The following is a 12,777-nucleotide window of genomic DNA, read 5'->3' on the forward strand; positions in this document are numbered from 1 at the left end:
CAGGGCAGGCATCTTGGAAGCTAAATGTTCCTGGTCTCAAACAGTGTTGGGTGGTGCCTGAGGCTAAGAGGGTGTCAAAAGACAAGATGGCCTTATAATCCTGCTATGCTCTAATTTTCATCCCTTCTCCTAAATACAAGCCCACAAAGCTCACAGAACTGACCATTCTCTCAGCAGGATCACTTAAATCTTGGGTGGCAAAGGCTTTTCTTTGTTTGAAAAATAGCCTAAGGGTGGGGTCCAAAAGCCCTATCCCTTCCTACACCTGATGAAGCCAATGGGGAGGCAAAGACTGGGGAACTTGTTTGGGAACCAGCCTGGTGTGTCTGTGACATTGAGGCTTAGGACTGGGTGAGTAAATGAGAGGAGGGGCAAAGTCCCCTTCCTAGTACTTTAGGTCTTTCAAAGAAGAGAGCAGTCACTGGTTAATTATTTGAATAAGGAGATGGTTTTTCTGTGTCATCATACTAGGGTTGGGAGAAGGTGGATCATAGACACTGTGGCCAAACTGGGTAAAGAACAGATGATTTGGGATTAGAATTATTTGCAGGCCCAACAATGAGAGTCTGGTCAGGACCACTGGAGTCAAGGATGGTCAGCCTTAAAATACTCAGGAAAAAGTTTTACAGTGGAGCAAACACATTTGGATTAAGGGATACTGGCTGAAAATTTTATATATAAAACTTCATATATTGTCTGGGGTCTGCCTAGTACTGAAAACTTCAATGTACCCTCCCCTTAGCCTTTCTATAATCTCCATGATTTATGAGCATTGCAGAATAGATCTAATTCTTGCCTATTCACTTTCTAAATAATCTTTTAAGATCTGCCTCTTCCATGAAGCTTTCCTTGAAAATTTCAACCTACAGTTATTTCTCCTTTTTCTGAATTCATAGGCCTTATTTTCTACCCAACTAATTTGGTACTTACTAAAATACCTTTTATGTTATTGTATTGTGCTGTTATTTCCTTTTCTTGTTAATTTTTCTGTGTCTTATATCCTCAAGTGGATTGTAAGCTTCTTGATATCAAAGACTTGCAGAATGACCAAATTTCCAAGTTGGAGGAAAGTTCACAGGCCATCTACTGCAGAACAAACCTAAACCCCTCTGCAACATTCCCACCTGAAGACTTCTACTGAGGAGGATTACCTCTAGAGATGGCTTATTTCATCATTAAATATCTCTAATCATTAGGGAATTTTTCATCTAGTTATATTCTACCTTGCTGCAACTTCCGTCCATTGTTCCTGGTTCTGTCTTCTCGGACCATGCAGAACCAGTCTAAAACCTCATCTTCATGACAGCCCTTCAAGTCCTTGAAGACAGTAGCTACTGGCTCCTCTCCTAACACTTCTCTTCTCCAAACTAAGCATCTGCAGTTATTTCAATCATTCTTAAGCTCCTTCACCATTCTGATTGCCCTCTGATGGATACTCTCTGGTCTACATGTCCTAACATGTAGTGCCCAGAATTAAACACAATACTTTACATTTATTCTGGACATTATGCCTCTCTTAACTGGCCTAAGATCACATTAGGTTTTTTTGGCTGCCATTTTGCATTATTGATTCATAGTGAGCTTGCAGTCCACTAAAACCCTCAGATCTTTTCCATATGAACTATAATGTAACTGTGTACCTTCAGCCATTTCATACTTGTGAAGTTGATTTTTTGAATCTGTGTGTAAGAATTTACATGTATTCCATTAGATATCATTTTGTTAGATACGCCACATTGTTCTGATTGGCTGAGACCTTTTCTGTTCCTAACTTTATTATTCAAAGTGTTGGCTCCCCCTCCTGGCTTTGTGACATCTGCAGATATGATAATAAAAACATTAAACAACACAGGATTAAGGATAATTCCCAGGGGCACTCCACTAGAGAATATTCTCCAAGTTGACACTGAGCCATTAACCTGTTCTAAATCCACCTGATTGTACTATTGTCTAACCCACATTTCTTCATCCTATATACAAGGAGATCATGAGAAACATTGTCAAATACTTTGCTGAAATCTAGGTAAACTATATCTACAGCATTCCAATGATCTACTAGTAGTCCAGTAGAAACAGAGATAGAGAGTGGACTTTTGATTTCATTGGCAAAGGGAACTCCCAGATGAGGAATGCCTCTACTAATGCCGGTAGGTGCATTCTCTGTAATTTAAAAGTCTTAGCTGCCTAGATTAAGTGACTTGCTTCAGGTTGCATAGTCAACATAGATCAGAAGTGGGATTTGAACTCTGGTCTTCCTGACTAGCTCCAAGGCTAGCTCTCTATGCACAACTCCAGAGTTATCAAATTTGATAGGCCACAAAGTTCCTGAGGGTAACTGGAACAAGGAAGGAAGGAAGGAAGGAAGGAAGGAAGGAAGGAAGGAAGGAAGGGAGAAAGAAAGAAAGAAAGAAAGAAAGAAAGAAAGAAAGAAAGAAAGAAAGAAAGAAAGAAAGAAAGAAAGAAAGAAAGAAAGAAAGAAAGAAAGAAAGAAAGGAAAGAAGGAAGGAAGGAAGGAAGGAAGGAAGGAAGGAAGGGAGGGAGGGAGAAAGAAAGAAAGAAAGAAAGAAAGAAAGAAAGAAAGAAAGAAAGAAAGAAAGAAAGAAAGGAAGAAAGGAAGGAAGGAAGGAAGGAAGGAAGGAGGGAAGGAGGGAAGGAGGGAAGGAAGGAAGGAAGGAAGGAAGGAAGGAAGAAAGAAAGAAAGAAAGAAAGGAGGAAGGAAGGAAGGAAGAAAAAAAGAAAGAAAGGAGGAAGGAAGGAAGGAAGGAAGGAAGGAAGGAAGGAAGAAAGAAAGAAAGAAAGAAAGAAAGAAAGAAAGAAAGAAAGAAAGAAAGAAAGAAAGAAAGAAAGGAAGGAAGGAAGGAAGGAAGGAAGGAAAGAAGGAAGGAAGGAAGGAAGGAAGGAAGGAAGGAAGGAAGGAAGGAAGGAAGGAAGGAAGGAAGGAGGAAGGAAAGAAAGAAAGGAAGGAAGGAAGGAAGGAAGGAAAGAAAGAAGGAAGGAAAGAAGATGCTTCAATTTGTACTCTGAGTCCAGCAGAGTTCTTATCTGGAGATGGATAGCACCTTATTTCATCATGAGTCCTCTGGAATTGTGGTGATTGTGTTGATCATTTACTAAGTCTTTCAAAGTTGACTGTCTTTACAATATTGCTATTACTGTGTAGATTATTCTAGTTCTACTCACTTCACTTTACATCAGTTCATAAAGCTCTTCCCAGGCTTTTCTGAAACCATCCCCTTCATCATTTCTAACAGCACAATAACATTCCATCACATTCAGCTATTCCCCAGTTGATGGGCATCCCCCCAGTTTGCAATTCTTTGCCACTACAAAAGAGAGGTGCCATAAATATTTTTATACATATGGGTCCTTTTCCTCTTTCTTTCATCTCCTTGGCATATATGCCAGTATCACTAGGTCAAAGGGTATGTACAATTTAATGGCCTTTTGGACATAGTTCCAAATTGCTTTCCAAAATGGATTAGTTCACAGTTCCACTAACAGTGCATTAGTGTACCCATTTTCCCACATCCCCTCCAGTATTTGTCATTTCCCTTTTTTGTTATCTGATGAGCGTGAGGTAGTAGCTCAGAGTTGTTTCAATTGCATTTCTCTAATTATCAGTGATTTAAAGTAACTTTTAAAGTAGCTTTGATTTTTTTTTTCCTCTGAAAACTGCCTAGTCATTTATTTGGCCATTTTACCATTGAGGAATGACTCTAATTCTTGTAAATTTGACTCAGTTCCCCATGTGTTTTAGAAATGAGACCTTAAACAGAGATACTTACTGCAAAGATTTTTCTCCCGTTTCTTGCTTTTCTTCTAATTGTATGATCTTGATGAAGTCATGCTGGCTTTTTTATCACTATTTTATTTTCTAGATGTTCACCAACCATTCATTTGAAACATATTCTAGACTCTGTTTCATATGCTGTGAAGTCATAGAAAGGAGTCATGGTTAGGAGATGTGGGTTCAAATTGCAGTGTTATCGCTTTCTTGGGCAAACCAAATCTCTTCAAACTTCAGTTTCTTCATCTATAAAATGAAAATAGTGGTCTTTATACTACACATTTTCCAAGGTGGTTGTAAAGAAAGCACTTTTTAACCAAAGAGTGCTATATAATGATGATGATAAACATTTATGTTATGGTACTTTAAGGTTTACAAACCACTTTACATATCTCATTTGATCCTTACCACAGCCACGTGAAATAGGGTTAACCCTTTTTAACACATTAAACTGAAGTTCAGAGAGGTTAAGAGACTTGCCCGGTAGATCAAACTAGTATCTGAGATGGTATTCAAACTGTTTTTTCCTATGTGATCATTATCTTCATTATCATTATTCTATTGATAGTCCTACAGAATCTAGCGTAGTTGAATAACTGATACATATTCAATAAATATTGGTTGGGTGGGTGGATGAATGAATTATTGCAAGGATATACCCCTAAACAAGAACATACTCCAGGTCAGTACCCTCATGTAACATGTGGCCTGGAAGGCAGACAATATTCTAGCAAAGAATCTTATTAGTGCTCGAACACACTTGTGGCTTTTAGGCATGGGGTCAGCTGCAACTGAAGACTCAGATACTTAAATCCTATGATGGGGATCAACTCAAGGAGACAATGGGACTGATCCTCTTACCAGAACCCTGACTTGCATCTACTCTGGAGATTATCAAGATGAGAGATTCCACCAAGATCTGTGGCTTTAGTAGTCTGTGGCTCTTAGTCTGGGTATCAAGAAACCAGAAGTAAGCTCAGAGGCTTACTCAGAAGGGAAAGTATCAGGAAGGACTGAGAAACCAAATGAGGAGCTATGTTTCTGGCATTAGAGGAGGAGAAGAGCAAGTTTCTGATGATGATCCTTGAAACCTAGCCCTTAACATCAGCTCCTTTCTTCACAGTATCTCCAGTAAAGAGCTATCAGAGTTGATTGAGCAACTTCAAAAAAATGCCGATCAGGTGGAGAGAAACATTGTGGACTCTGACTCCAAGATGCAAAGTGTAAGTATCGGGCTCTTTGCTATCCCACAATCACCATCTTATCCTACCACACACCTCTTGGCACCAACTAACTCACCCCTTTTGTGTGGTTCCTTTTGTGTAAAGTGCTAATCCACTCCAGCCCTGGCCCTTCTCTGTACCTTTTCTTTGTGCATGATCCCCAACAACTTCCTTCTCCCTTACTTCTAGCTATCTCAGGTATTAACTGCCTCTGTATTTCTTTGGGTCAAGTTCAGATATCACACTAATCTTGAATGTTATTCAAAGGAAGAAGGTAATTTAAACTAAATTTAGTGACTGAGGAAGGAAAAAAGCTACTTCTACATCTAATCCTATGTCCAAGGGCATCAGAAATAAGATTTCACTTCTAACATGATGTGTCGAATTGACTATTTCTGCAAAAACTGAAATCTGCCTCCTGGAACATAAACAGCTGTGTTAGTCAAGAAGGAAAGATGAGCTCTGAGGGCATCTGGACAACAGCTTCACTTTAGCTCAGTCATTTACAAGGATGATCACAACAGCAACTGTAACTGAGCTATCTCCATGATTCTGATCGGAAATTCCCTTCTTTGTTTAAAACCTCTTGCCTTTCCATATCTCTCTCCCTGTTTCACTCCTCCTTTAAGCATCCTTCATCCTCACCACTGCTTCCAGTCCCTCTATCACTCCCGTTTACCCAGTTCCTTAGCCCACTCTTCTCCCTTAACAGTCTTGATCCAATAATTAACAATTCAACTATACATTCTCCTCCACTCTGATCCCCTTACTTTATTGTCCTACCACTGTTCACACCCTGCCAGTCTTCAACCATGGGCTTACACCACCTTCTGAATGCCAATGCAAGAAACCATACCATTGTGTCCATTACAAATTCATGTTATCTATTCTTGACTGTCCCCTGCTTACAATATGGCAAACTTTTTTCTTCGATTGAATGTCCAGTCCAGTGCCCCCAGTGTCTATGTCTCTGTCTCTCTCTGTCTCTGTCTCGCTGTCTCTGTCTCTCTCTCCCTCTCTCTCTCTCCCTCTTCCCCTCTCTATCTTTTTCCCCCACCCCTTCTTGATTGGCTATTTTGTTACTTGGTGACACTTCTTCTATACTACTTTAAGCTACTTTTTAATGTCTGTATACCTTTTGTAAAACTCCTCTTTGTGTACAAGTGATCATTGGTGATATGCAGAAGCTAATTTTCACCAAATGAAACTAAAAACTGACTTTATACCTAAAAGGATTTGTATTGAAATCACAAGGGCTCAGCAATGAGCTAGTTAACAAGCATGTACTGAACACCTGCTTTGTGCCCATCACTGTAGCAGTCTCTGTTGAGAAGAGACAAAAGAACTGCCTTCACTGCATTAGATAAATTCTTAACCAACGTCATTCAAAGATACTTAGTGGAGGCCACTAAAGAGCACAGTTAATAGGGAATAGTGTGCTGGACTTGGGATCCTGCCAAAGAATCAAACTAGTTGTGTCGTTGTAGGCAAGTCACTGAACATCTCTGTGCCTCAGTTCCTTAGTCTGGAAAATGAAGGAGCTGAAAGTGATGACCTCTAAGGTCATTTCCCATTCTAAAGCCATGATTAATCCTATGGTCTAGTGCAGCAGTTCTCCAGTTTTTTTGTCTCAGGGCCTCTTTTTATATTCTTATAAATTGAGGATCCTCCCACAAAGAACTTTTGTGTGATATATATATGTATATATATGCATGCATGTATACATATATATTTATACAGTATTTGAAGTTAAAACATCTTGTCACTATTACGAAAATAGTTTTTACCTCAGCCCCCCTGAAAAGGTCTCAGAGACCCCCAAGGGTCCCTGGACCATGCCTTGAGAATCACTGATCTAGTGTAAATATAAACCATCAACAACACTTGCTAATACATGATTTTTTTAGTACATGATTAAATAGAAAGAAATTATCTCTGCCAGGACCCAAAATAGCCCTTTCTCATGAAATAAAGATGTTGGACACAATGATTTCTAACATCCCTTCCAGTTCTAACATTCTATGACTTTTGGGTTCATATTGAAGTTAGACACACACACACACACACACACACACACACACACACACACACACATACACACACACACACACCCCTACCTGCTGATTGACCTGGGCTGCATTTGAGAGGGTATTCCTTGGAAGAAATTTCTTCCCTTTCTTGACTCCATGCACTGTTTTTCCCGTACAGTATTATTATTCACACAATACTCCCTGCTCCAGCCTCATTTTTTTTTTCTTTGCCCACAGGACCTGGCAAAGATTAAGGAGAGCCAGCCTGCTCAACACCGAGAACACTCACTCCAGAAGATTTCTGAATCTGAAAAACTCCTCTACGTTTTGGAGGGAGATGCAGCTATTGCCAAGCACATGAAACACCCCCAGGGAGATATGATTGCAGAAGAGTAGGTCTAGTTTGGTTTTTTTTGTGTTTAAATCCTATTAGTATCAGATGCAGATGCTGGGCTCCCTGCCTAGAGGCACGAGGGATGCGGGAGGCCAGTATTGCTTTGTGGGATTACAGTATTGCTTTGTGATATTATGCTGTATACTGCCAACGCTGCATTCACCTAAGGCCATCACACTGCATCTGAACCTCGGTCCTGGTAGTTCACTGGCAAGGGTAAGCAAAGCCAGGTTCTCCTCACGCTGGAAGATGGTTCAGGAAGAGAGAGGAGGGCAAAGGAGGTAGGAAGGCAAGAGGAAGGAGGAAATATTCCCTCCTAGAAAAGAACAAAATGGTACATGTTAATCCCCAATCTCTCAAAACTATATCACAGAATTTGGGATTATTCTAGAGGTAATGGGGTGGGGCAGGGAGGGAATCAGAGGACACCTGAAATACCCAGTGTATGGAGGCCAAATCTTGAACAAGAGGTCCAAGAGAGTTGTAAGGCTATCACTTTGGAAGTAGCGAGAAACCCATAACTATAGTTTCCTTGGTATAACTCCTCTTCAATTTGTAATCTTAAAGAATTCTCAGAGTGTCAGAGGCCAGATCTGAACTCGGGTCTTGTTGGCTTTCAGGCCAGCTCTCTATCCCCTATTTCATGCTACTTTGGAGATACAGGTTGAAATCAGCACTTTCCAGACCTCCACTGATTAGCTTGGATTCTCTTTCTCTTCAGTATCCGGCAACTGAAGGAACGAGTGGCAAACCTACGCACAAAGCACAATCAGATTTACAATCTGACTGTTAAGGAGGTGGATCCAAAGGTCAACTGGTCGTCTGTGGTTGATGAGAAACTGGTATGACCCTTCCTGCACAAGGCTGACCCTGGAAGTGACAAGGCCCCCAAGGCACTCCTTTAAATGCTTGTTCATCAGTGAGGTGCTAGGTGACAGAAAAATGGACTATTATGTGAGAGTTAGAACTTGCTCAATGCTTTCTGGAAATAGTCCCAGGATTTGGTCAGTGAGAGACTTCTCTATTATGTTGGGAGGTTGCCTCCTAGACTCTGTCTCTTTACCTTAAGAGGCAGCATGGGACAGTGGAAAGATTCCTGAATTTAGAATAAGAAGAGTCCTAGTTCTGCCATCTAGTAGCTGTTTGACCTTAGGTCAAGGTCACCTAACTTCACTGTGCCTCAAATTTCTCATCTATAAAATGGGGATAATAGTTGCACTCCCTGTTTCACAGGTTATGGCAAAGACTAAAAATGAGATTTTATACATATATTTATATATATATGAAATGCTCTATTAGGATATGTTGTTATCATCATTGACCAAGTACAGGAGCCCTAGCCTGATTTATAAGAGATGTCTATAATTCAGGGGCAATGGGAATTCAACAAAACCTCTCTCTACAACTCTGGGTTAGTTGGAAATACCTTACTGAGCCAGGAAGGACTTCATTGTAAGGTCTGGTGAAGGGTGGATGAATGGGTACAAGGCAGTATTAAATAATGCTGCTTATGCTTTAGGCACAGACCTTCACCATGTCCTAAACCTTCTCTCTTTTCTGCAACTTCCTGCCTTCCCTCTCTTTCAGGACATGCTTGGCAATCAGAACTTTGGGACAGACTTGCCATTAGTTGACCATCAGGTAGAAGAACACAACATCTTTCACAATGAGGTCAAAGCTATTGGACCCCATATTGCCAAGGAAGGAGATAAGGTACAGCAGAAACCATTAAAAAAAACTCTCAAGAATAGGGAGAGGGTAGGAGAAGGGAGCCTGGCTTTCTCTGTTCTAATCTATGTCTTTTTATTCATAGGAACAGAACAATGACCTCCAGTCCAAGTACCAAAAACTACTGGTGAGAAAGTACTTTTTTGTTGGTAAAGAGTTAATAAGAAATGAGGAGAAGAGGATGAAGCATGAAGGATGGGGCCATGAAGCAGTAAGGGGGTAGACATATCCCTGATACTCAAGTAGGAACAGAAGAGAATTCCTAATGGGGGAAATAACTTGGGAACCCATACTCTCCCAACATTCTGTGTCAATGACAGGGAAGCTGCCCTAGGACGCCAGCATGGCAGAAGAAGGTAAGGCGGTAGGCCACGACCCACACCTGTTTCTTTTGTCATGAACAGGCAGGATCCCAGGCAAGGCAGCAGCACCTGAGCTCACTTCAAGATTACATGCAGCGCTGTACCAATGAACTGTACTGGTTGGACCAACAGGCCAAAGGCCGAATGCAATATGACTGGAGTGACCGAAACCTGGACTACCCTAGTCGTCGGCGCCAGTATGAGGTACTTACTCAGTCTTGGACAATGGCTTCTGATGTCTCCAGAACAAGTGATTAGCTGAGCTTTGGTCCCTACAGTATTATTAACACCTCTGTATATCTCCCAACACAAAGTCATAGTGCCTGTCAGTTACTAGGAGGCCCTAGTATCTAAGAGCCGGCTGGGACCCTCATCCCAACCACAGAAGCAAAGGGAAAAAAAAGGATTAGAGCAATGGATTTGAAGTCCCAAGTTCAAATCTAACCTCTGCAATTTACTACCTATGTAACCTTGGGCAAGTCACTCTGTGAGCCTCATTGTCCTCATCTATAAAATCAGGATATTGAACTTGATGGCGGCTGAAGTTCCTTCCAGCTCTACACCTAGGAACTAGGAGAACATTTCTTCCTTCCTTATATATATGAGCACAAGTCTCAAGGTCTTAGTCATACTTTCTTAGAAAAAGCCCAATTTAAGACCATTCAGGATCTTCAGATATGTGAATGGACTCAAGAGAGCTTGAGTGGGTGACAAAGAATCTAGAAAGATAAGTATAATAAAAGATACAGAAGGGCTTCAGAGAAATATACTATTGCACTTCCTAGAATTTCATCAACCGGAACCTGGAGGCCAAAGAGGAGAGAATTAACAAGCTACACAGTGAAGGCGATCAGCTGCTAGCTGCTGAACACCCAGGGAGGAATTCAATTGAGGTACTGCCCAATTCAAAGATCTCAAGAGCAGTTTCTTCATTTCATCCTCTTATGAGAACCAGGCGTCAGTCACTCCCAAGTTCTCAAACATCTCAGCAATTCAGAGATGTTTTCCACCCTCTTCAATGAGTGTATGCATCTGCTTCTCCCAACCACACCACACTGAGCCCATGTGTACACACTCAAAAATGCATTCTTGATCCTTTGGCTCTATGCTGAAGCCTCAATTCTATTCTTCTTACTCACTCCATCTTTTAGACGTTCTGTACTACAGGCAACCTCAAAGTGACCTCCCTCTTTCTCCTCATCATTGCTCTTTCTGTTGGGATGGTCAGATTTCTGTATGACAGAGTCTGATTAACAGAGGTTCCGTGCAAACACTCTTCTGATTGGCAGTTTCCAATACTGAGCAGGATTCCCAACCTACCTCTCTAGGTTCAAGAACTCTACCCACACATGCCTACCAGTTGTGATCCTACTGCAACCTGAATGCTTACCGTGTCTTCCCTCATCTCCTAGGCTCACATGGAGGCAGTCCATGCTGACTGGAAGGAATATCTGAACCTGCTTATCTGTGAGGAGAGTCATTTGAAATACATGGAGGATTATCATCAGGTGTTGTGGGAACTGACTCCTATAAAACTTCATTTAGATAGCTGATACAGCAAAGTTTCCAAAGAGTCCTCCCTTTTTATATTTTCTTGTTAGTGTTATCTATTTGAAGCATTTCTAGCTATTTTGAGATGGTAAGGGAAAATGGGGCTTATACATAACCTTTTACTCAACCATCTTGCTAGAAATCCCTTTTTTGTGTGTTTTGAAGAGGAACAAATATAAACAGGAAAACCTAAAGATAGACTCCAAAGACCTCCAGAATTTTCCCAATTCCTTCTTCTTATGAGAACCGGGAGTTCTGAGAAGAGATAATTAAAAGGGGAGGGAACCCAAAATTGATCAACATATATTTACTAGGTATTTCCACGTTTAAGATACTATGGTAAGTGCCAAGTATAATACAAAGAAGCATAAGATTTAGTCCTTGGCTCCAAGGAATTTACCTTCAGTTGGGAGAAATAATATATGTGTGTAATATTTACAATATAAGGCAATATGTAAGTGCTACATACAGTTAATAAGTCCTGAATGAGTTTAGAAGAGGGGCAGATTATTATGGACTAGAGTGGTCAGCAAAGGTTTCACTTAAACTGCCTTTTAAGGGTTTGTAGGATTCAGATTAAAAAAAGAACAGGCATTTGAGGTAAAAACAAATGCTGTGAACAAAGGAATAGGGTAAGAATATACAGGATGAATTGTAGACCAGTCCTATTTCTGCAGGGGAAAAATGGAAAATAGAATGATGTAGAGAAAAACACTGGACTGGATTTGAGTCAAAGCCCTAACTAGCAATTCTGGCAAATAAACAGCATAACAGTTCTCAGGGCAACTAGCATTAAATATCCCCTCAAATCAATTGTCCTAGGAGTCAGACCCCAGATACCAGCCCATGATGGGGGAGAGAGGTAGGCAAGAATAAACCCTGAGATGCCACTTTGTGGGGAGGAGATAGAGACCACTGAACACTGGGTTCCAACGACTCCAGGACAACATTAGGCCACTGCTTGGAAGGCCAGTGGGGTTCACCTGGTGTAGATTTTAGTTTGTCAATTTTGATGCCCTGGGACCAAGCCCTAGTTTTAGCTCATTTATGTCTTGACCCTGTCACATATTGGTCATATGACTTGGGCAAATTAGCCTTTATGTGCCTCAGTTTTGTTATCTGTTAAATGTAGATTATAGTACTTCCTACCTCTTAGGATTGCTGTATGAATCAAATGAGATAATTTATAAACCTTAAATCGCTATGCTGCAAACTTGATATCATTAAAGCCAAGTAAAGGTATTAAAGCAGAAAAGTTACATGAAAATGGTGTGTGCATTATATTCACCTCATGGCAGTTTGTAGAAAGCCCAGGAGCCCAGTGGAGAATGAATTTGTCAGGAATGAAGTGATAAGAACTAGGAGATAGGGAAGAGTCAGGACAGGGGAGAGAGGGTTAACAGGAATAGAAAGTAAAGAACAGATGCGAAACATTGTGAAAGGATAATCACTAATGATCAAATGGATATGGGAGGCAAAAAAGACAAAGAATTCAAAGATGATTCCAAATTTCACTGACTGGGAAATGATGGCACAATGCATTGACAAAAACAAGGGAATATCAAGCAGAAATTTGGAAAGGTGGAACTAAAACAAAGATAAGAGGTCAGGGCTGGAGATATGTATTTGATCATTTGATCATCTATGTAGAGGTGATCATTGAAGAGAATGAATGAGATCTCCAGGAGCAAAAATATCAAAA

At 40.7% G+C, this 12,777-nt stretch overlaps 1 protein-coding gene across 1 annotated transcript in view; it reads left to right on the top strand.

Moving 5' to 3' along the window:
- Positions 1–12,777, top strand: part of PPL (periplakin) — a 43,855-nt gene that overhangs the window by 18,118 nt on the left and 12,960 nt on the right. The window contains exons 2-9 of the mRNA XM_036738146.1: positions 4,911–5,010; positions 7,278–7,432; positions 8,156–8,276; positions 9,022–9,147; positions 9,248–9,289; positions 9,567–9,728; positions 10,310–10,417; positions 10,937–11,032. Of these exons, the coding sequence (XP_036594041.1) occupies positions 4,911–5,010; positions 7,278–7,432; positions 8,156–8,276; positions 9,022–9,147; positions 9,248–9,289; positions 9,567–9,728; positions 10,310–10,417; positions 10,937–11,032 (910 nt within the window). The remainder of the gene's footprint in view (positions 1–4,910; positions 5,011–7,277; positions 7,433–8,155; positions 8,277–9,021; positions 9,148–9,247; positions 9,290–9,566; positions 9,729–10,309; positions 10,418–10,936; positions 11,033–12,777) is intronic.

Source organism: Trichosurus vulpecula, chromosome 9 (assembly GCF_011100635.1).
Source record: "Trichosurus vulpecula isolate mTriVul1 chromosome 9, mTriVul1.pri, whole genome shotgun sequence".
Classification (NCBI taxonomy): domain Eukaryota; kingdom Metazoa; phylum Chordata; class Mammalia; order Diprotodontia; family Phalangeridae; genus Trichosurus; species Trichosurus vulpecula.